This window comes from Macrosteles quadrilineatus, unplaced genomic scaffold, assembly GCF_028750875.1.
Source record: "Macrosteles quadrilineatus isolate MER2022 unplaced genomic scaffold, UCM_ALF_1.0 Scaffold_9__3_contigs__length_116548681, whole genome shotgun sequence".
NCBI classification, from domain to species: Eukaryota; Metazoa; Arthropoda; class Insecta; order Hemiptera; family Cicadellidae; genus Macrosteles; species Macrosteles quadrilineatus.
The window spans coordinates 107966977-107991593 of record NW_026542602.1 but is presented as its reverse complement, the minus strand read 5'-3'; the positions used below and the strand labels follow the sequence as shown (position 1 = coordinate 107991593).

Here is a 24617-nt window from a genome sequence, read left to right as displayed (position 1 = left end):
GCTGGCTAAATAAAGACGTTTTTCATTTCATTTCATTTCATAGTAGTCTGCATGTTTCCCTTCTTAACCAAATTTTCAAACATTGATTAATTTTGGGGATTACATAATATATACAGTAGGACCTCAATATCTCGAATCTGAAGGGGTTATGATAAAAATTCGAGTTATCAAGTTTTTCAAGTTAGTGAGGTTCGAGTTATGAAGGTTCCATATGAAAAAGTTCGAGATACTGAGGTGTTGGGGTCTGACAGTGATGTTACGTCATGGCCTTTATAACTCGACTTATACATGTTAAACCTTAATAATCGAACTCAAACTGTATTTATACGTAACTTACTGAAGAGTAACTTTGGAAGCAAAATAAAACAATTTGAATGCACATAAAGTACTGTATTTATTATTTGGCAATAAGTTTGATAAAGTACATAAAAAACATGTTAAATGACAAAAAAAAATAGTTTAAATACTGTACAAAACAATAATACAGTATATATCATCCATACACGGAACTACATTTACTGTGTATAATGTTTGATTAAAGCAAACGTTAGTCAACCTCTTTATATGTACTGTAAAAACAAGCTAGGTACTGTAACAACAAAAATACTGAATAGGTACAATACTGTACATACAAAAAGTATGTAGACTGTAGAGAGTAATATTTAAAGGGAAAATTCTAGTGTGATTAAAATAATAAACAAAATGCATCGTAATGTAGTTAAGTACTGAATCTACTTTGGCAAAACGGGTAAACTACACTGACTACAGTGCCTAGCCAAACAGACACGGGAAGCAAACACAGGAAGTTTGATTTTCACGTCTCGACAGGAATCACAACTGACTTGCACTGTTATGGCAAAACTTCGAATTATTGAGGCACATTCATGCGAACTTCGACTTATAAAGGTAAACTTCGAGTTACTGAGGCTCGATGACGGGAAAATTCGAGTTATAGAGGTAGAATGTTACTGTTCAAAAGTTGTTAAAATTCGACTTATTGAGGTTAAATATTTAGAAACTTCGACTTATAAAGGTACTTTTAACATTATGATTAATGTGGATTTCAAGGGGATTTAAAAAAAATCGAGATATTGAGGAATTCGAGATATTGAGGTTCGAGTAATTGAGGTTCTACTGTAGTATATGTACTTACTATTCCTTTGAGTCTTGATTTGGTCCCAACTAGGACAAATGTTGCTTTATATAAAAATAGTTAGTTTAATAAACAAACATATTTAAAAATACTTAACTCTTGTGAACTTTAATTTCATAGTAAAGATTCATTAAATGGTGGCTTCATTTAATGATATAAATTGTTAATAATATATTTTACATAAAGTTTTAAATTTAATTTAAGTAATTTTCCAACCGAGTAATGTACTATATTTTGACAAAATTAGAAGCATAGGCTATTTACCCCCCTTTACTATTTTCTCTAGAAAGCCCTACCTACAAACATTTATGAGTTTTTTTTCTAACTAGTTAGAGGGAGGAATTTTCTACATTTCTGTGTAATTTATCAATGGACCTAAAGTCTTGTAATGGTTGTAGTTAGGTCATTATTTCTGTCCCTTTATCAAGAACAACCAATCACTTACCATGTAGATGTCCAATCACGAAATCTTCCAGTTGTTCAACAGCTCCCACTACACACAACATCATACAACCTCATGTTTCTCAAGTTGCAGTACATTTTATACAAGCCTTTGAAACCATTATTAAGTGACTGGTTATGGTGGCATCAGGCTTCATATACTACCATTTGGGTAATAGATCTTGGTTCTCTCTAAAATATAAAAAAAATTTAAATGCATGAAGGATAAAGTCTTTGTAATCACACTAATAAAAAATGACCTTGAATACCGGTATTTAAAGTAATTTTTACACACTCGAGGATAACTTTGTAAACTATTCACTATCGTCTGAACAAAGGGTAGTAGATCATAATAACACAGTTAAAAGTATAATCTAAACATAAAATTTATTCACAGTGGGTAAAGCACCATCGATTACAATTTCTCGCATTGTACATCAGTCAATAGATAACTTTTTGAAGGATCCCTTCACTCCGTCCACTCCATTCCCGTTTCCGGAAGCAGAGCTTTTCCCCTTCTTCCCGACTCTTTTGCTCTCGTCAACACGATACTTTTGTTCGTCCAGGAAGAACTGCCTGTGGTCTTCAATCTTTCGCAGGTTCAAATCTGTAAACATTTACTTCAATCAACAATTTTCATTCTAGACCAAGCAGCGTTGATTAAATAATATTGTTGCACTGACATTTTTATTAATAGGGGCTATTTTAAAAGCTTTACTCATTAATCAGTTTTTGGATCTAAGTCTTTGAGTGAATATGTTGCACATGATCTCTTATGCCTACTCAGTCATATGACATCAGCTGTGAAGCTGCTATGAGATGTCACTGAATGAGGACACTTGTTCAATGTCAGCAGGTCAGATGTCAAATCGGACTTGTAAATGGTAGCTCAGTAATGGTTCTTGAGTTCATTGGTCAACTATTTTCACTCTCATCAAATCTCACTTACCGTTGTTTTCTTGATTCCATTTTCATAAATAAATAATTTTCTCTCATTTTGAATCAAACAAACTCACTGTTAATTTATCGAGTTGATTTGGGTACTAGGTTTCGTCTCGCATTAAACAATTCTTCCATGTACTCTAAGTCTAATAAGTCCTGTTCATACATTGGGCTTACTTTACCACTTTAGTTCATCTCACGTTGAATCAAATTCAAGGTTCATTGGTTGACTCTTTTACGTTCTCATTCAGGTTACATTCAAAGTCCTGTTCATTTATACGGCCTAAAACCATTGATCATCTCACATTGAATACACTTACCGTTCATTTCTTTTAGCGTCAGTTGGTCCCCACCGTAGTCTTTGGGCACAATTTCTCTTGGCACAAATTTGAAAAACGTGTCTAAATTTGAGTGCAGTTGTAACTGTAATCGAAAGAATGAATTTTCAGTTAGAAGAATGAATAAGTTTGCGGATTATCTTTAGGCATCCTATCTGAGACTAAGAAAGAGAAAGTTGTTAAAAATCTTAAAAAAATATAATACTAACTTCAGTTTTAAATAGGTACTTAAGTTTTATAATATAAAATATTGTAGACAAATTTTGTTTTGAGGAAAATATCCAAACTATTATTTACCTAAAATAATGTCCAAACAAACATGTACCTATAGGGCCTAAACAATTAAGTGTTAATACTTTTCAAATGTAGATACCCATTTGTCATTAGCAACATTTGACTTGCACCAACTTTAGCTTTGTCATCTTTACTAATGGATTATTCAGACAAATTATTAATACAAAACTACCCAATGAGTTGACAGTCTCATATTTTCATTTATTTTATGAATATAGATTCGTAGAATGAAAAGGTTGACTTACCACCTCCATAATGCTAGACTTGACGAACGGTTTAACGAAGGAGACTAGTTTGTCTATCACAGCGTTAGTGTTCAAGTAGTGAATACCTTTGACTGGGAAAGATGCAGCCTCCTAAAACACAGTTGATGACAAAGATTTAAAACATTGATTACTATAGTTTTGCATGGGGTTTTTTGTTAATTTGAATCAGTTAAACCATGCAAAGTTTTACTAACAATTCTTTCATTTTATTTTCAAAGAAAATTTACTGTGTGTTGATATTGAAAACTGTCAATACTGTTTACTCAAACAATTCTAAGAGATAACAGAAAAAGCTAGTTGATTATAGTATGAAAACTTATGAATTTGTATCATTTGGCAACCAGTTACATTATATTTTTATAATGAAAGCTGTAGTGAAAATCAATTTCAAAGTTCACAATATTTTCTAATCAATTGCTTGATCATTCAATTAGTTGACAATATAATAATTTGTTTAACTTTAAATGAACCAAGATTTTGTTCCTAAATTATTTAAAACACTTTAATTGGTTAATGGGCATGCAACATTTATCATATTATCGCTCATAGCATATGATGTGTGTGATTGTAATACTCCAATAGTAGTCACTTTGTGATTCCCATAAAGCTAAGTCTCTTTTACTAGGATAACTGTATCTGTTTCAAAAGTCAAATAATTAAAAAAAACAACTGTTAGCTCATTATTTTGAACAATTCAATTAGAACTGTAAAGCTACTTGCAATTAAAAAACTAAAAGCTCAGACTTCACTTAATGTTTATAATTACATCTGAAATGTTTTTACCATCAAAGTGTGCACCATAGATTATATTAACAACAATAAACATTCGGGTTGATTTTTAAGATGAGTGGAGGATAGTTAGTTGTAGAATGAACTAGTCTGTTACTAATGAAGATCCTATGACATGAATCATTGTTAAAGGACATCTAAATCTAGTTTCAAACCATAATGATTCAAATCTTAATGCTCGCTTGGGTGTGTTGCAAGCCTTGTTTGGTGTATTCAACTTTGGTGCAAGAGGGGCGGGTTCAATTCTCAGCTTATCCACTAAAATTTAATGTGTTTGTACCACTTTCCCTTGGTTTAGAGCATTTGCGATTTTTTAACTTAAAATGCCACTGACCTAAACATTTAAAAAGTTCCCCAAAGCATGCAATGGACTTTCTTGAAACAACTTGAGCACTCAAACCACTTAGCTAATGAATTGTACACCTTTCCGTTGACATGATGAACAGCGTACCTGGGCGTAATGTGTGTACTTGGAGATGTGCGTGAGGGGTGTTTTGAGGAGGTGGGAGAAGGAGAGGTTCTTGACATCGTAGACAACGATGAACCCCGGAACTGTCCCGTGCTCTAGCTGGAACACCTCAGAGGTCATGGTGAAGTACTTGACAGCCAGGGCGAAGCTGTAGTGGTTGGGGTCCGGGTCGACCAGACTGCCCCACATGATGCGGTTACCATCCTTGTCTGGGTCAGGGAGAATAGTCACATTGCTAGGAACAGAGAATACAGTTAGGGGCTGTTAGAGTGCAAGATTTCTGCCGTGAAGCACGAGTTCAAGAACCACCAAACACTAGTGGCTATATGATTTGTAATAACCTCAGTTCTGATTGTTATGAATCTACCAAAATTATTACAGATAATCACAAAGTAAATGGTAAACCTCGATACTAGATAACATGTGACAAATATTATGTGGAATTTGGTACACAGTGACGAATTTTATAGGCCTAGACCAAAGTATGAAATAAAAATGTAGCTGTGAAATTTTTTAAAAGAAATGGGTCAAACTAGTGTCGATAACGTGATTAAAACTTAATACTATCTATAGCCTAATGAATAATGATTAGATGGGACAGTATCTGGTTCTTAATTGAATTAATTTTGATTTCAACAAATACTCACATGACTTTGGATATTTCTTGTATCTCTTTTGACATCGGGTCCCTACCAGAGAAGAAGTCTGTTAGGGAAGTTCTGTAAGTGTAGTAAGCCTCCACTGTCTCTTTGGTCTGGTCCAAGTCAAACTGACACGACTGTAGAAACATCACCACGTCCAGGTCTGTAAATGGTCATAATAATATCTCATTACAACATAGGGTTGCATTATTATATAAAAACACAAAGAACTGTAAAGCTACTTTCAAACCAGAGTTAACAAAACAAGTTTTTAATAAAAAAGTCTATAACAATTCAAACAACGCTAGTTTATTTGTGATGTTCTCTACAGTTTTAAGTGTCTACGACAGAAAACTAGTTTTCCACAAGAATTTGTAAGCAATGTTTATTAAATTGGGGGGTTATATCAAAATGTAAAGATTGAAGATGTTTGTTACAAACTTCAGTGTAAAAGCGACTTTTCATCAAAAAGGTTTCACAATATAACCTAATTTTATTTATTGTGTATTAAATAGACAATAGATGATGATGTTGTTTACCATAGGCTACATCATATTCTCTGAAAATAGTAGAAAAATGGCATATAGCTTGTATTGGTGTTGTTAATTAGTAGGGTCTGTCTATTAGAAATTCCCTCCTCATAAAGTATCGTCGTCCATCAGCCCACATGTCTAAATTGTTGACTACCTGCTAGGGTTGTGGTTTTGGCTTACTTCTCTGCAAAATATAGGGTGAGGCAGTGAAACGGCACAATTCCGACTCCAGCTATGAGAGATAGGGGCTATGTGAAATTGGGAAAATTACCTTGGGTGTCTAGGCAAGTGGAAATTTCAGTGGCCATGGAGCGTTAGACTAGTGAATGACATGCGTTTGCCGTAAAGACATTGAAAAGAAAACGTGGATAATTTGGTTTGTGCACAGCACTCTTTCCGTTGTGTTTTGTTAGGTAAAAAAAATGTTTAGTTAAAACATTAATTTCTACTCATTTACTAATTATTTATGTTAAAACCATAAATTATTCTTTTTATCTTTTATTAGTGATTTTTCAAAATCGTGCCATTTTACGCATCATGTCCATACATTTTACATGGATTCCATGGTTTAATCAAGGAATCTGTAATTTGGTTTGTGCAATAATTAAATGGGAAATATCTTTAATTAGAGTATCCAAGTAAGAAGTGAATTTTAAACAGTCAGGCTAGTGGAAGCGGAACATTTACATTTTATTCACAATTTAGTACTTATATAATCTAGGAATTAATTTTTGGCAACACTGACAATTAGTACACTTTTACATTTTGTGGCATTTTGATAGCTACCTACTTAATTGCAGCACAAATAAGCTATTACCTGGCTAAAAATTAATATTTAAATTAATGTGGTCAGACAATTAGCGTGTATTTTCCTGGATTGAAACTAGGTTAAGGTTGAAATAACCTCTGTAATCGTAACCTTAGACTTGTCACAGTTTGAATATCCTTCTCTTCCATTATCAGTAATTGCCCTATTTGTCCGACCACCCTTTCCATATCACCCCAAGGCTCTTTTTAATGTCACTTTTAAAGTACAACTCGGTAAACAGTCAGGAATACAAAACTTCAAATCAGGGTTAGACAACTTCACAATATAATACTTCAATTTGGACTCGTTTGGTGGAAAGAGTGAGACACTCGTTATTCTGTGACATTGTTAAACCAGCCACTCACAAAGTTTTCAAGTGTTAGCCCTTTCTGTACCATATTAGCTGATGTGACAAGATATGCTAAAGTTAATAGGTAGCAGTTTGTATTTTTGGTTGGACGTGATTGTTAAGATTGTGTATAGGAGATGAAAATCATTTACGGAAATATACTGTCAGTGGCTTGATTAAAATAGAATCTCTCTTTGAACCTAAAACTAGGTACAGTTTTATATGGCAATGGTTGTCCAACAGCTAGATTCAGTATTTATTTTTTTGTTAATCATTTATCAGATCCTTGATACTTTACTAACCTGTGATAGAGGGCAAATGTGGCTGGCTCTTTATCCATGTTTGAATCTCTTGTATTTGCTCTTCCTTCAATTCTGGATTTTTCTTGTATTCCTCCTCTAGTGTTATTTTCCACATGTTGAAGGACTGTAGTGTGTCTCACAGAATCCTTCTTGTCTTGAAAATAAAACAGTTTCCACTTAACGTCGACAACCTGGACCGTGTAAGGTGTGGATTCAAAATTGATACATGTAACTTTTATTGCGACAGATTAGCTTGTGATAGTTTATCAACAGGTTTCTAAGGCACATACATCATAATGGCTGATATGCTTTTTATCTAATCCACACCTACTTGTCTGTTGCGTAACATGGGCTTAACCTGACTCCGGCATTTGTTGGGTTTCAGAAACTGTATTGAACATACCCTAGTTAGCTTGTTTGTTAAAATTTTTCATAATGAGGTGAATATTGACAAAATTTTATGATTTTAAAATGCATTTGTAAGATCAAATGACATGATGGAATTTTATGTTTAAATGTTAGACTAGGTCTATGCTACTTTATTTTCCAATTATAAACACGTAGTAGTTACAAGAGAAAAGAGAATGTTTTGCTAGGAGTGATCAATTTAATATTTATGATTTCGTTGGATTAGTGTTAGGTATCTTCATAACTATAAATCAAACCAACATTGCAAAAAGTAAATTGAATCCTTTGATTGGACCTCAGGGACATAAATCACTTATTCACAAATAGAAGCCCATCCAAGTGACTCAAAGCAAATCGACACTGGTTATAATGGATCTCGCTCCCATTGATTGGTACAATTGGAACTGGAATATCACATTACTCTATTTTGTGTTCCCACTGGACTTTTCTTTGAAACAGAAATTAATCGTAGCCCACTCTCAGTAGTTGTTAGAAATAGTCTATGTGATAGTGATGCAACAAAATTATAGTACTGTTAAAAGGTTTTTATTTCCACTGAACAACATTATATCTAGTAGGGTATGTATTGTATAAGTGTTATAAAGCTGGATAGCTCAGTGGTTAAAGTGCTCGCCAGTTTGAGCCTGAGAAAAGTGTGTAGCTTTTTGATGGTTGGAAACTGGATCCAGCTGTCCTTGGATCTTTGGACTCTTTTTTAAATGGTCCTAACTGATTAATAAAAAAGCTAGTCTTAGTAGGTTAACTAACAAAGCTGCACAATGCATTGCAATCCATTCTATCCACTCCATAATTCATTCTATACTCATCCTTCAGTTATATTTGGGTTAAAATACGCACATAGGTCCCTATCTCAAATGGTAAATGTGTATATGCTACATATTTTTTTGCATTTCAATTAATTCCAAACTGATTTGGAGTAAAATTATTTTTGGTTTAAAACTGAGTGTTCATTGCCGTATTGTATAAACCATATGTAAACCATTCCTTAAAGTAAAATATTTACAAATAGGCCTACTTGTTTCATAATTTGTGCTTCTTGATATTGTGAATAAATATGAGAATTGCTTTCTTCTTTAAACCTCCTCTAGGAAACACGTTCACACTCACCCATTCATTAAAGAAACTAAACTCAATTGCAAGAAGTTCTTGGTAACTTTGCATTGTGTGCTATAGACACCAATTAGTATTTATTTCCAAAAGTTCTACCTCAAAAGTTTTTATGTTTATTGGGGATTGCTAGGGGAAGTAACAAGGATTTAAACAGGCTTATATGTTGGCTGAGTTGCTATAGGCTACAATTCTAGTCCAGTTGATCCCGTTTCTTTGCGTTTACCCACAACAAACAGATATACAGTTAGTTGCTAAAGAACCGTCCCTATATTTTATAATATTATAGATTAGCGTATAAAGTGTGGTTTGCATTAGTCATGGACAGATAGGACCCATTGATGTGAAACACAGCTGAAGGCTGTTGTGGCCTTGAACAAAGCAGAGGTGTGTTCAGTTGTGCAACTCAACTCCAAGTAATGGTGAAAGTAGGCCCATAGCCGACCACTGTTCCTCATGACCTAATCTCATACTCAGGTCTTACCAAAATGTGTTACCTACATTTAAGGTTGAAGCTGCACAGGTGATATTCTAGATCTGTTAAAAGAGTTAAAACAAGCTTATGGCTGTAAAATCTTTTAAACTGTGCACATAAATGTTGTCGTATCAGTTGTGTGTTTACTATTTATCAATATTTTCCTTCTATTGTATACTGTGCAATTTAGTCATACGTACTGTTTTATGTTAAACTAAATCACCGGTTCGATCCTGAGAAAAGTCAGTAACTTTTTGATGGTTCAAAACCGGACTCAGCTGTTCTGATCATTGGCCTTTTAATACATTTTGATCCCGACTGATGAACCAGCTGATCTTGGTCAGTAACAAAGCTACGCAGATTATCTCACAACATTCTACACTTATCCTTCCCTCATATCAGGGCTAAAATATACACCTAGGTGGTATGTCCTCATCTCAAATAGTTGATAATTGACTTTTAACTGCCTTTGTGCACAAAGCAAATGGAATAGTGACAAGTTTTGACAGTGGAGAAATAGGTAGTTGTGTTTTAAGTCAATCCGTTAGCTGGTTAAATAGCCTACTTTTAAATAAAATTATTGCAATTGCTCTAACCTGATACAAAATCTCATTTGAATGCTATTTAGTTGGCAAGCTAAAAAAATATATTTAAATCTCGGGAAAACACTGATTAAATGCTTGGGAATTTATTATTTAAAAAAACAGCTTGTAAGTGACTTTTTGATTTTTGAACAAAATTCCTGTTTGAGAAAAAAAAAATATACTACCTATTAGAAACGTTTTTTGTCTGTGAGATAGACTTCCTTGGTTGGGTTAGCAAAACACTTTTGGCCTTGACCTATTTAGATTTTTTTTTTTAACAAAATATGTTTTAGAAACATTCACCTCAAGTATTACATGTAATTTATTAAGTGATTAGTATACAAAAACAAAACGTTGCCACTCTTGTTTACTCGATACCTTTGCAGTGTAATGTGATGAAGTGTGAAAGTGAAAGCGTGCAATATAGACCGCAGAAGGCAGAGTGTATGTTGACAGAAAAAGTTATTCCTGGATGATTGTACACCGATGTTTCCAATAGGCTAAAATAACCTTACCCACCGCTCTTCACTACTTCACTTCACCTCATACAGTAATACTTGGAATTTGGAACGATCACTGTAACACCGCACTGCGAGCTAACCACTCCACTATCCAGACGACATAACCTGCAAGCAAAGGTGTGTTGTGTGGAAGAGGAATAGCAGCTGACTGTCTCTGTCTCTCTGTCTGTAGGGCGGGCTCGCACAGCTGTTTCCGCGCACTGCCACTGCCACTTCGATCACAAACGTTTCGCGGCGCACGACCAACTCAAGCTCGTTCCAGTTGATAAGATAACAATCGGTTGATAAGTCTGCTTTGTTTTGCGTAAGCGATATGCGTCGCTGTCACATGAGGAACAACGACAGAATATTTAAGTCCTGTTGATTTGTTTGGTTTTCCACTGCCTTCTCGATTACGTCATCGACGCGCGTCTCTGACTCATCCGTTCCGGATTTTGCGAGTGGTATCCGGAGCTAATGAAGCGCGCGATGAGTTATGTTTTGAGAGATGATTCATGTTAATTTCTACTATCTTCCAAATAAAATAATTCTGATGCACTATTTTTCCATGTTTAATTATGTGGGTTTATTCTACAAAACACAATCATGAGTTACGCATTTTTACATGATTATCTTCCCAAGTAAGTTGTCTGAAATGCAAAAAATCGGGGTTTACATTATCTATCTAGATACATCTTCCTTACCATAAGTTTTGTTTAGGTCGGTAAAATCAAAAGTTGTTAATGGGACTTAAAACAATTGTTAAGTCCATTAGTTACCAAACTAAGTGTTTCTTGTTTTAGTCGAGTACAACTTCTGAAAACCTAATGACTTCATCTTAAAAGTTATAGGTACTTTAAGAACAAGAATATTATAGCTAAAATATCTAACTCTTTGCTCAACAAAATTATGAAGTTGTGAACTATTAATAGAACAAGTGTCACACATTGCACATTTTAGTCTGAAATTCAACTTCACTTAGACAAAGATTTTCTTTATTTCCCTAAACTGATAAACAATGATACAATTTAATTTTTTAATGCTGGTAAACAGTCCAACAGTTGTAGCTCTCACTATTTTGACAGCGAATGTAGTGTTTATTTAGATTAGTTTTTATATACTGTACACACAATACACATACATTGTATGTTTCGTCTAAAAACAAACGGAATTCGACCTTTTGACCCTGGAGAATGCTTACGTGCAGTCAGCAATTTGATACGCCTTGTTGAGGTGTTTTAACCAACAGATGATCAAGGTCTTTTGTTCATGTTACTGTCAATAGAGTTCAAGAGAATACTGTTTGGGAGTGTAAATAAAAAACAAAACCGTAATTTTTAACCACCATAATAATTGTATTTCAATAATATAGTTTTGATAATTTGTATCACTGTTTGATTGTCACGACAATTATGCATTATGTATAAACAATCTTAGATCAATCAATCTTCATATACATTATTTTATAATAGTTTTTTTTAATAGTAGAATTTGTACAATCTCTAAATAGTAAGCTTTATCCGTAAATTTTTCATTAATCATTGCATACAGTACAGTAATAGTTTTCAACTTGGATTTAGACAAATTTCTCTTACTGTATTGGAGTAAAAGGTGGTAAAAGTTTTATTTCTTGCTCACATTTTGGTTTTGCTTCTTCAAATTCTCCTAGTTGAAATGTATGATTTTTGAATAACCCTAATACATAATACAATTCCATTAAACTATACAATTTATAGAATAATTTTTCTGTTTTTTAGTGAGTGATAAAATAACGGTTAAGAGTTTTTTTTTTAGATAATATACCCTTAAGATGTGTGTAAGGGTTTTTACTTTTATAAAAAAAAAATTAAAAATGATAATACATAAAATTATATTATAGTGAACTTAATTTAAACTAAGAACTTTGTATCTGATTTTTATAACTTGTTCATCCCGTTGATAAGGTGTTAGTCTCTTCAGAAAAAAAAAACATCTTCCAACTTAAACAATTAAATTTTTGATGCACTACTCAATGATTGACACAATTTGTCTGTAAAATATTTTCTATGACATATTTTGAGCCAACACTCATATTCCATACTCATACATACTTATTTTACACATATAACATACATTACATATTCTAATGTATTGCAATTATTGCATTAACTTAACATAATTCAAAATTGTTCAGATATGAATCAACAATGTTGAACACAATGCATATTTACATTTTCATAATCTGAAATATACGGTTTTTTGCTCATAGACTCTACGGAATGATCTTTTAAGTTCAACCTTTGACTATCAATACAGCTTTGTGACAGGCTTTCATTAACTGTTGATCAATAAATTAGACATCCAATCTATATACATCAGTTTCAGCCTATTATTTTATTTGAATGAGCGCTAATAGAGTGCAGTAATAACAAAATTGTATTTTTTATATTTTAACACCCGGGTATGACATAAAAGATTATGTAGTATATAAAATAAGTTGTCCTATTTAGATTGGCTTAGCCTATTGAACAGACATTTGTAATTGACACTCAACTCACTACAACTCAATGGCTCAGTTCAACTTCATTCATTATCATTCTTAAAACTGGTCACAGCTTCGACATGGGGGGTGTTTACTTCTATGGGCAGTCAAAAGTTCATCAATGTTTATATCACTCAGTCCAGCTGCAGTTTGCGGAAAGACCCTGCGACGCTGTAGTTGTCTTTCTTGTTGTCCGGAGCTTTACTCTCGTCTATCACCCAACGCTCTGTCTCCTTCAACCAGTCTCTCTGTCGCTCCAGTCTGTCCCGTGATAGCTCTGTAAAGATTTTTATTTATTTGTCTATTTACTATCTACTATGTGTATATTCGGTGTCGGATTTCTGGATTTTAGGATTGTAGCCTTTTTTGCATGCTAGCGCGTAATTATTAAGAGTAAACAAAAACATGCATCTAGAGCACTTATTTAAGAATTATTTCTTCAAAAAAGTTGAAATTTTAATAGCATATCTTAGGGAGGGGTCTGGAATGCCTTAGCTATGTTTACCCTCAAATCGAGCCTTGTCTTGATTTCTGAGCTATGTCTAACTTTTTACAGAATGAGTTCATAGAATAGAAAGTATAAGAGTTTTACTTAGATCATACTCAATACTTTGATTATCTTAGACTTTAACTCGTAGCTAATGTCAAACCTGATAATCCTTGTAATTACAATCAATAATTATGTTCGTTTCGCCATTAAGTTTTGACAGTAACTATACTCATAACAAACTCTAAAAATAGCTTTAGGTCTAATAAAATAAGTTAAAATTATAGATAATTTTGAAATTATTTGTGACTAAATAGTAGATTTTAATAAACCTAAACTTAGTGAACGATTCTAGATTGCTGTAAACTCGTAGATTTTTCATCACTATTTCATTTATCACTAGTTTATGATTTTTAAATTACAAACCAGAATAGAATTGTTGGTCTTGTTGGTTCAAGTTTTAAGATATAATCTAGTGTAAAATCTCAATTTTAAATCCCACAAAATTGAATTGACAAACTTAAAATGTCAATAAAAAAAATTTGTCGTGAATTTAAGTAATTTGACCTATTGCTAGTTTAACCAAGAAAATTTAAGAACATAAACACTAACATAAAGATTTTAGCCTTTTTCATTTGAGGATAGCATTGATACCTCTCCAACTATACCATTGAACTTAGGATTACCCACTTATAAGGCACACACACTGATTTTACCCACCATTTAGTTGCTTGTGACTGGACCAGGTACCCCCAATTTCTGGAGGAAGAAGTTCACGTGGAACCTCATTGTAGAAATCCTTCATTTCCCCTGTGTGGAAGTAGAGCTGAGAAAAAAAAATATTTTTTGGGGGAACAAGTTTTGCTGGGAGAAAGTCTGCTGTCAAAAAAATAAAAAAAAATCTTAAAGTCTATTAATGCTACTATTTTTTATATTTTCCTGATTAAATATTATATACAGGGTGAACAACTTACCTGTGCCACCATTGGTATCTCAGAAACTATTAGATTTTGAGAAAACATAAAATGGGTACATAAATTAATATGTATTAATTCCGGATAATGATCATTGATATAAATCAATTAATATCAATTTAGAACATTGAGACCTATTACATAATTTGATTTGATAATATCCAATCAATTTGTTTATTTAATAAATTTTTTCTATTAAAATTTATACTTACTATATCTAATAGAGCTTTCCTAAGGAATGGTTTCACAACAAACATAATCTTGTCAATAACTGGAGAAACGAAGATTACATGTATCGCCTTAATCTTGATTAGAACAGCGTCCTGTAAAAATTTCATATCATTAGCAATTTTATATCGTTTCCACTATTGGATTTGGTAATTTTTATTATAAATATTTCACTTTTTGTATCTGCTTTCTTGTTCCTTTGTTTTCAACAAAATAATTTTAACAAAATATTGTCTTTTCTAATGTCGACGTGTTCTTAAGCAACATGTTATGAATGATTTTCTAATTAACTTGTTTGAAATCTTGTTTTTAACCAAGTGTTTACTCACTCACTCGCTTAACCGCTCACCCACTCACTCATTTACTCACTTCCTGACTAGTTAGAAGTCTGATATTTGGTCTACCAGACACCGGTACTCTTTATTAAGGTTACAAATAGGAAAGATAAACAGTTTCATAATGATTTTACCAAAGGGTTTCCTCCTAGAAGCACTTAAGAGTTCCAATATTTAGTACTATAAATAGGCATTCAATTTTAGTTATTTGTTTTCGATACTTCATCTGTTTGAAAACTTATATTCACACCATCTGTTTCACAATCTGAGACATTCTGTGTTGTTAACCTTTTTTGTATAACCTCTAAAGTGTTGTGTGCTTGGCTACTATGGTATTTATCACTTTTATTTAGTACAGCCTATTAAAAATGGCTTACTGACAATCAATAGCATTTTTTAACTATATAGCTTGATATCATATTTACATGGTAGTTGGTAGTCTTACAATAATCTGACCTGTACAAAGTTGAGTATGTCGCGGATCAGTGAGACGTTGGCCCTTGCAAGGTGTGAGAGAGTAACCCCTCTACAGTCCAGTACTATAACATATCCTGGACAAACCCCCAACTCCTGTATGGTGGTGTCCACAACACTGACAAACACACTCAGCAGGGAGGGGAAGTTGAACAGCTCGGGATCGTAGTTCTTGAGGCCGCCGAACAAAATACGGTGCTTGTCTTTGGTCACGTTAGTGCTCACCCATAGGTTTCTAGAAGGGTTACAGATTTGTATACAAGAGTTTATTTTACATTTTTAAATATATTTGACACCTACTGTGACCATTGCTCGATTCTATAATTTGGTACTCAACTGGAACTAAAACCTTTTGGGGGAAATGGTAACTTCTCTCCATCATACTATTATCCCTCCGCTCCAAGGACAATTTTGCTACAGCACAGTAAAGAACTATGTGACAATTAGCAAAATCATTATTTGTCTGGAGATAGTGTATAACGATAGTAATAAATATTTAGGCCTAAATAGATGTTTCATAGATATTTGTCTTGGACCACTGTTCCACTGCCCCCCCCCCACAAATATCAATGTTCAACTTAAAATTAATACACAAGAGGAAAATGTTAAAATATAAATCTGTTATGTTTTATTTGGGTTCAATATAAACTCTTAAAGAAGTTAAAATTTGTATTTTTAGTCTTGTATCTTTTGATATAAGTGTATGTAAAAACATATCCAACCTGTAATAAACTATATACTATATAAACTATATACTACTACTATAAACTATATAGAGTGGTCCAGAAAACAAAAGCAGGTTCCTTCAATAAGGAAATAAAGTGGGATGTTTTTATTCCATAAATCGCTTAGCCTTAAATCTGCTAGGTAAAAAAAATAGAGGGATCAAATTGCTCTAGGATGAAATGAGGGTTATTTAAAGAGTTACAAGTAAGTAAACAATCATAGAATCAGAATCATTATACCATTTTGTGATTAGAAAGTACAGTAGACTCCCTCTTATCCGGACACCTTTTAACCGGACATCGGATTAACCGGACTACACTCGGCGGAAATGACATCTGTTTAACCGGACAATTTTTATCAGCACATTGGTTTAACCGGACTAGATCGGCAGGAAGTGGGCAGTACTGAAACGACTGTTCTCTTGGGAAAGATTTGAGACCAGTGATCACGTGTCTAAATACAATGCTCTCCTAAATTTAAGTCGAATATCACAGTAAACAGTCCGTTTTAATGAGTTTTTGGGGACGTCGGTTTAACCGGAAAACCCGTTATCCGGACTGGCCTCGGTCCCGAGGAGTCCGGATAAGAGGGAGTCTACTGTAATTAGAATTTAATAAACTAGATTAAATACTGACATAGCATTTTTTAATATATCGGTAATATTCTATGTGAACAGGTTTTCAAAGATAAATGAGTTTCTGGTCTTGGTTTTACTTTGTTTTAGGATCTTTAGAGGCAAGATACTTGTTTATTATAAATCTTTTATACTAGGCCTAATAGGGACTTATTATAACGTTTTTCTAGTATTAATAAAATTCTGATCAAACAGTGTGTCACGAGGGATGGGAGATTAGTGGAATGGTCTTTGGTAACTTTTGGAGAACACTTATAGTGACAGGAGTAATATTGGTGACTTTGGGGAAGAGTATGTCACACATAAGTTTTCTCTGAATGAATGAATGAATGAATGTACGAATGAATATAGTTTATTCCAAAAAACATAGGCTTCAAGCTGTGATTATAACTAAATAAAGTATAATAGACAGAGACTTTTGTCACTAAAATATTTTATACGAGTTTTAATAAAGCAAAAAATTATAACAATAAAATAAAGGAACTAGCAGACATAGGCAGTGCTACCTGTGCGTCTGCTAAGTTGCTGTCAAATAGAAAAAAGAAAATTGTTGAATTTTGGAATGGCAATTAAAAAAAGACAATAGGTCGTTATTATTGCTCTACAAGTGAATTGGTGAAACACACATTAATCCACCACTACTGCATAAGGGACTGTTTAATTACATTTTCCACACAATTATCTATACCAGCAATATTGGGTGGTTGAGCTTGTTACTTACAGTAGGTCCCAGATAGCTTGCTTGTCTTTAGCCAAGGGGTCCCTGTTGTGGAAGATCTCTACATAGTTAGTCCTGCTGGTGACATTGGCTACCAACAACTGTTTGGCTTGCTCCACACTGTACTCCGAACTGTGTATTGTAGCTACGAGATACTCGTCTACAGGCAATAAATGAAAAATTGTATATTATGCTAGTTAAATTGATTTAAATAAAGGTTAGGGTAGTTTTAACCTTGCATTTGCTTATCCACATAGGCCTCAAAGGCCTGTGTGTGGAATGCATCAAGACAATAAGTTCTACAGAGGTACAGTACATGAATGAACTTAACTAATGGATTTTGAGTGATTGATAAATGAAACGGACCCATAACATTAGTTTTGCAGTCTGTCATGCCACTAACTTAGTCACTGACTCACCAAAATAACTGATACGCTTCCTTATTGAAAATAGCAATTGTGCCTCACTATAGTTGGATTAACATTGGTTCTTTTCAGTTATATGCGTTTTAAGCCTTCGACTATGAGTAGAACTAGACATTGTATTCCCAAGAGGAAGTTGTAGTCATTAACTTTGTTGAATTGAGCCACATACAGATTATGTTTATTTAAGTTACTGTCTTGTGTCGACTACGCCATATTGTTAACCCAGGCGAACTTACTATAGCATCTTTTTTACAGCATCAACTTTCACAGTAACACAAACTATAGGGAAAATCAATGTTTTTTTACTATGAGTGGCTCATTTAACTACGTCATTTTTTTATAAAAAGGGGCTGGTCCATAAAAATGGAATGTCTGAAAGTCAACGGCGAAATATATAAAATCAAACCAGTTAGTAACTGCAGTAAACAAGTGGTTGGTGTAAAAGTATATCTTTTATCGTGAAAACTATGTCAAGGTATAAGTACAAAGTAAATAAGCGTTTTGAGGGTTATGGTGTTTTTAGGACAGCTAGTATTGCCCAAACTATTTGAAATACATGGCTTACTGGTTCTGTAGTATCTAAGTTGATACATTCGTGCTATAGAGTTCACAGTACCTGGGAGGGCCTGAGGCAGGTGTGGCTGTTTCTTGAGCCATTCCCTTAGTTGTTGTACGTCAGCTAGGCGAAGTTTGGGGTCCTTGGCAATCTGATCAGACACTGCCACTGTTCCTGTCATCTCGCTGAAACAACCAACATATATTTGTGAAGGTTTAAAAATAATAGGTTTGCCAGCATACCTGAAAATATGCATACCAACTGCTGTTCTTAATACAAATACCCCCGCCGCAGCAAACCTGCAGACTAAGCGAATTTCAACTCGTCTGATTACATTTTTACTAAAATATTTCCATAAATAAGACATATTATTCCCTATTTAAATAACATTAGATTTAACGAGTGCTTAGGTTTGCTGCTACGGGGAAGGTATAAAGTGTTTTTTGACCATACGTCAATAGTATAGGATGAAATAAATAAATTTGCCAAATTTTATCAATATATACCCATAAACAAGTAAACTACAACAATTTTCATTTTCTCCATAAGAATAACATGGGAACTTTTACACTATTTTTGAATTTTCTCCGTGACCGTTAGGCATACAACAGCGCTTCAATATACTAAATTATTTCTTTTTTTAAGCCCTACAAAACGGTTTAGAAAGAAATCGCAAAATTTTTTGTTTTTAGGTTCAAAAATGGGAAAAACCCATTTTTACCCCATAAAACCCCCCATAAACCCCCGTTTCCATGGTCCGATTATGCTGGATCGCGAACTCGTTCAAATAAACGTAGGTTTACACGTTTGTACCAAATTTCATCAAAATCGGATCATGTTTGCTCAAGTTATCGCGCTAACGGACACACACATATATATATATAAATATATATATATAAATATATATATATATGAATTTGAACGGATGGTGTTTTTGGCCTCTAGGGACCTCAAAATGAAAAATTAAATCGGTCTCGGGTCCAGGTCTTACCATGAGTACTACGGTAATAGCTTATTCCCTATATGGGAAATTCGCTAAAAGGTTTCAATTGACTACTGTAAGATCCCCGTGCATAGAACGGGCATGCACCCTGTATAATATGAAATTCTCTCAATGAAACAGTGTTATGAAAATTGATGCAATGTTGCCAAACTTCTTTTGAAATTACTTACTATAAATTAATAGCTTCTACATTAGTTGAATGATATTGTTGCATAACAATTTTTAGTCATATGCACTATGTACATAATATTTTTTGTTTTTACTATCAGACACTGTTAGACCTTATTCTGTAATAAGAATATGCCCTCAAAAATTTTATACTTTTTCCATGTTTTTTTTTTAAAGTTTAACTAGAAAATCACTACACCTAGGCTATACAATATCAACCCTATCTATTAAGGAACTTAAAGCTGTTCAAATCTACTTACATGTTCCTACTATCCTAGGGTTACCTGCTTAATTTGTAATTTTCCTCTGCTCACTTTCAACACATTTCTCTAAGATGATGCACTGTTATTCTAATCATGAAATGAGTGGCACAATTGAAGCATGACTGCAAACTTTGCACCTTCTATGTCACAGATTAATTATGACAGTCAACAGTTTGCTGAACTGGTATTTTCACTTACTCAATCCTTACTTGTCTATACAGCATTAAAATGCTTGGTTATTTGTTATCTTAGTAACAGTAACTGGGGACCTAGCTTCGCTTGGGGAAAATAATTACTGTATGATCAGTCATGGTTAATGTTTTGTTTAGGAAAATTATTATAGTTCCAAAACTATTTTGCTCCTGGAAAACGTTTGACAACGTAGCAAGTGTTTGATCATGTTTGAAGCTGTGTTACTAGTTACGTATACCTAATACTTTTATTATTATTTAAAATTAATTTCTGTCCTTGATACTGATGTGAAGGATAAATTAATTGAGCCCTAATGGTGAGAAGATGAGGGAGATAGGGATAACAAGCTTGTTTGCTCAATAGCTTTTGATAGTATCTATGGATAATGGTGATGAAGTAATAATTTCTACCCAACGTAAAGCTGTTTACACAATACACAACATGTCATGGTAGGTATAAATCTTACATGGCTTTAGGGTTGACTGTCATAAAAATTAAAAAATCCTCAATTCTGTAATATTAATGTTTTATCAACAATAAATGTGTACTGTTGATTAATTGTAAACCACATCACATTTACTAATTTTAAATTTTTGTCTGATAGTTGTTACTGAATTTTTATCTTTTTTAGGATGTTATATCAAGAATAATTAATTCTATCTACTCTAGTATAATTTATTAAAGCAAAAGCAGGCGTTACTATTAACAAACTATAACACTAAAACACCTGTAGAAATTTAGCATCATGTAACTTCAATAATGTGGTCTATCCTAGTGACTGGCAATATTTTGGTTTGTGCTCATATAGCCTATATTTAAAAAATCATAAATCAAGATTATGAAATTATAGAAGTCATGCTGCAAAATTGCATTTGTAATTCTCTTTGAAAGATTTACGATTCTATTTCCATGTGTCATGTCAGCATGATGGTTAATCAGAATTTATTTTTACTGGAGACCCTTTAATTACCATTACTACAGTTAAAATACCCCCGCTGCAGCAAACCTGCAGACAAATTGAATTTCAATTTGTCTGGTAAAACTTTTACTAAAATATTTCCATAAATAAGACATATTTTTTATTTCCGAATTTAAATACTGTTACATTAGATTTACGGAGTGTTTTAGGTGTGCTGTTATGGGGAAGGTAAAAAGTGTTTTTCAACCAAACGTTAATAGCATAGGATGAAATAAATAAAAATTCCAAATTTGATCAACATAATTTATATCCATAAACAAGTAAATTAGGACAGTTTTCATTTTCTCCATTAACATGGGAATTTTAAATTTGCACTTTTTTTAATTTTCTCTGTAACTGTTAAGCATACAACAGCGCTTTAATATACTGTACTCTTCTTTAAAGCTCAAAATGTTATGTCTTTCGGTTCAAAAATGGGAAAATTCCATTTTTATCCCATAAAACCCACGCTGGTTCGCGAACTATTTCAAGTTTATCCTGCCCTACACCTCCAAGCCAAATTTCATCAAAATTGGACCAAAATTACTAGAGTTATCGCGTTCACGGACACACACATAGGCTATATATATATATATTAAAATTTGAACGAATAGTGTTTATGGCCTCTAGGGACATCAAAATGAAAAAAGTATATCGGTCCCGGGTCCAAGTCTTATCGTGCCACCTACGAATAGCCTCTTCCCTATAGGGAAATCCGCTAATAAAAAAATTCCATACAGAATAGAAAAGGATGAAATAAATATCCCCTATAGTTTCAAAATCTTTCCAGTAGGGTACAGTATTTTAGTAAGAAGGAAATACAGTATTAAAAAAATGAAAAGTTCTGAAATTAAGAGAATAGTATTTGGCAGTTGAACAAGGTTTTACTTATTTAAACTATTGTATAGGTAATCCAGATTTATTTTTTTTTAGATTCATTAAGTGTCATCATTGGTAATCTTATTTCCAGTTGTCTAATCAAAAGAATGACCAAAGTAGCAGTTTGATTTATTTTTTATACAATAGTTATATCAAGAGAGATTAAAGAAGATAGACCACTGTTAATTTTATACATTTTAGATAGATTTGTATGCAATTTAATAGATACCCTAATATATCATGAAGTAACTTCTTTGAGTGTAGTTGAAATCAAGACTCACAGTTTTTTTTAAGACACTTACCTTTCTCTGTATCACCCCTTGAACTACTGATTCTACACCATGCATGCTAAAGTAAAGAAATACTTCTTATCACAGTGTAAGGTGCGATATTTGTATTACTTTCTTATTGTCAGTGCTACTTGGTACAATGAAATGGCAGAATAACTTTAAAAAGAAAATTTGCTGGTTAAAAGATGAGTAGTAGATAATTTTGGAAAAAAAATTATTTAAAATAGATTATGATAAGACACCTAAATGAGAGCTTATTAAAGGGGCGGAACGATTTCAAAAAGTAGTCCCATTCAAGGCAATTATTAGTAATGGGATGTGGAAAGGGCCTTGCCATTGTAACGAAACACTCAAGGTTTTCTAGTTTTTCTCTTGTGCACGCGAGTATGTGAACTGATTAACATCACGCATTTTCCTTGTCTCGTCATAAAGACATCAGGAATTTACTCATTGCACGTGTAGATTTTATAGATGAATAGCTAGTTCCTGGAAAATAAATCTTGTCTGTAGGATGCTGTAGTTAAAGTCAAATTGTTTTCAAAGCTTTAGAGGAAGACCATGACACAACTTGTATAAGCCTACATATTTTTTGCTGTATATGAATTCAAGTGAGTGTTGAATAGAGTGAGATAATGTGTGTAGGTATGTTTCTATCAAACATCCCATTTTTTTATAGCCAAAACCATTTGATAAAAACGTCATTGATCAATGACAGCTTATAGTCAAATTTCAAATCATAAATAAGCTATTGACTTTTCTGAGATTTAATCAGACCGCATTTTGATTACGAGGCAAACACAAGAACCACTAGTTAACCAGCTACAAATTAACAAAGACAAAAAGATTTTTATTTGCATTTGTTTGCGTCATGGAAGAACCTCTTGAAAGTTTTAAGGATTCAAAAGAGTACAAGATCCCAACAAAAGTTATGACTGCTAACTGCTGTTTTCATACATTAGGCCACACATCCCTCTCACTTTTGAATTCCGCTTTGCAAACATGCCTGTTTGTTCTAGGACTTACATACTCTTCAACCTAACTTATAAATTAAAATAGTTTATTGTTTAGTGTTAATAAACCCAACAAATAAAGGGGTGGACTATTCTTTTACAAAAATCTTTTAAAATCCCTCTAAAATAATTTTTTTAAATCTTAAAATACATGAATTTTTTTTACTATTACTAAAAATTCAATACTGTTATGCAATTCATTCAATTAAACTATTATTATTTGGTGAATTTCTGAGTACCCACAGAGATTACTCTTTGGCTTTGGCCCTTTTTATTTTAGAAAATTGTTCATCTTAAAAATGCTAATAAACATACAAAACTAAGGTTTAGATCATTCCCTTGTAAAATAAAGTGGGTCTGCATTAAAAAGTGATTTTTATATTAAAACGCTCAAAAGAAAAAAATACTTTGAAAACATTATCAAAATGTACCTCTCTAAAATATTTTTTTAATATTCTAAAATAAATTCAAAATTGTTATCATTATTAAAAACTCAATACTGTTTATTCAATTTATTCAGATGACATTTATATCTGAAAAATGTTCTGAGGGTGTTTTGGCTTTCACCCTTTTTATCTCAGGAGAATTTGTATCTTAAAAATTCTAATAAGCATACAAATTAAAAGTTTTAGATTATTTTCTTGTAAAATAAAGTATTTTATAAAGTGGTTTTCACATTAAAAACGCTCAATAGAAAAATATACTTTCAAAATGTATTAAAATGTTATCAATTGAAACAACTTAAATTAAAATTACTACCAACTTTACATTTCAATACTGTTATTGGACCATTAATACCAATAAACATATTGGCTACACTAACAGTGTGTGGCTCACCTGTCTTTAGTACCAGACCCGAGTGATCCTTGTAGTAGTTGGAGGAATAGTGGAGTAGTTCAGTAGTGGTGGATGTAGCGTGTGGAGCCAATAGCACTAGACCTTGAGTAGAATGTCCTTCAGCTTCCTCACCAAGCACCCAACAGTCCTGTTTATTTGTGGATAATTATTACCGGTCGTTAATTTAATAATTGTAGAACATATTTTTTGTATGTTTTGTGGATGCTATAGCAATTAGAATTTAATTGATTAAATTTAATTGGTCTGTTGGAAGTTTAGGGTTGAAATCCAGTCAATCACTAATTAATCATATTATAGTGCTGCAACCTGCTTGTTTATAGTCCACCTTAGGTTCACAAGTAAGAGCCTTATTTTGCCTGGCGACTCAAGTGGCTCACGACTGAGCCTGCTCTAAAGCCACTCTTACCGTACCATACCAACAACGCGACGACATTGATGAGGCACGCGACTGTCGCCGTGACTGGCTACCTGAGTCACGCACCCTCGCTACAGGTGACA

The 24617-nt window shown here is 33.1% G+C and overlaps 3 protein-coding genes across 13 annotated transcripts in view; 1 reads left to right on the top strand and 2 right to left on the bottom strand.

The window, feature by feature from the left end:
- The window catches only part of LOC129002446 (dmX-like protein 2), a 205566-nt gene that overhangs the window by 119755 nt on the left and 61194 nt on the right, over positions 1-24617 (top strand). The window lies entirely within an intron of this gene.
- LOC129002447 (alpha-tocopherol transfer protein-like) lies at positions 1963-10612 on the bottom strand. Of its 3 annotated transcripts, none has more exons than XM_054430255.1 (7): positions 10436-10612; positions 7326-7479; positions 5340-5496; positions 4675-4927; positions 3414-3524; positions 2857-2959; positions 1963-2201 (listed from the first exon to the last, which is right to left on the bottom strand). In XM_054430255.1, the coding sequence occupies exons 2-7, from the start codon at positions 7438-7440 to the stop codon at positions 2032-2034; spliced, it is 909 nt and encodes a 302-aa protein (XP_054286230.1). In that variant the 5' UTR covers positions 7441-7479; positions 10436-10612; the 3' UTR covers positions 1963-2031. The 3 variants fall into 3 exon arrangements, with proteins under 3 accessions (XP_054286230.1, XP_054286231.1, XP_054286232.1); XM_054430256.1 differs by having other exon boundaries at positions 10440-10612; XM_054430257.1 differs by lacking the exon at positions 10436-10612 and adding an exon at positions 10299-10412.
- On the bottom strand, positions 12260-24184 carry LOC129002449 (alpha-tocopherol transfer protein-like). 3 transcript variants are annotated; one of them, XM_054430260.1, is made up of 7 exons: positions 24099-24184; positions 18559-18683; positions 17521-17677; positions 15422-15674; positions 14615-14725; positions 14149-14254; positions 12260-13218 (listed from the first exon to the last, which is right to left on the bottom strand). In XM_054430260.1, exons 2-7 carry the CDS (start codon positions 18677-18679, stop codon positions 13076-13078), a joined length of 891 nt encoding a protein of 296 aa, XP_054286235.1. In that variant the 5' UTR covers positions 18680-18683; positions 24099-24184; the 3' UTR covers positions 12260-13075. The 3 variants fall into 3 exon arrangements, with proteins under 3 accessions (XP_054286235.1, XP_054286236.1, XP_054286234.1); XM_054430261.1 differs by lacking the exon at positions 24099-24184 and adding an exon at positions 22264-22292; XM_054430259.1 differs by lacking the exon at positions 24099-24184 and adding an exon at positions 19930-20022.

Excerpts from the sequence above, each read along its gene's own strand:
- LOC129002449 (XM_054430260.1), bottom strand. The coding sequence starts at position 18,679 with ATGACAGGAACAGTGGCAGTGTCTGATCAGATTGCCAAGGACCCCAAA. Across the intron at positions 14,726-15,421 it reads ACATACTCAACTTTGTACAG|GACGCTGTTCTAATCAAGAT; the intron begins GTCAGATTATTG and ends AAATTTTTACAG. Across the intron at positions 14,255-14,614 it reads GGAAAGCTCTATTAGATATA|CTCTACTTCCACACAGGGGA; the intron begins GTAAGTATAAAT and ends TTTTTTTCTCAG.
- LOC129002447 (XM_054430255.1), bottom strand. The coding sequence starts at position 7,440 with ATGTGGAAAATAACACTAGAGGAGGAATACAAGAAAAATCCAGAATTG. Across the intron at positions 3,525-4,674 it reads AGTACACACATTACGCCCAG|GAGGCTGCATCTTTCCCAGT; the intron begins GTACGCTGTTCA and ends ACTGTGTTTTAG. Across the intron at positions 2,960-3,413 it reads AGTCTAGCATTATGGAGGTG|TTACAACTGCACTCAAATTT; the intron begins GTAAGTCAACCT and ends TTTCGATTACAG.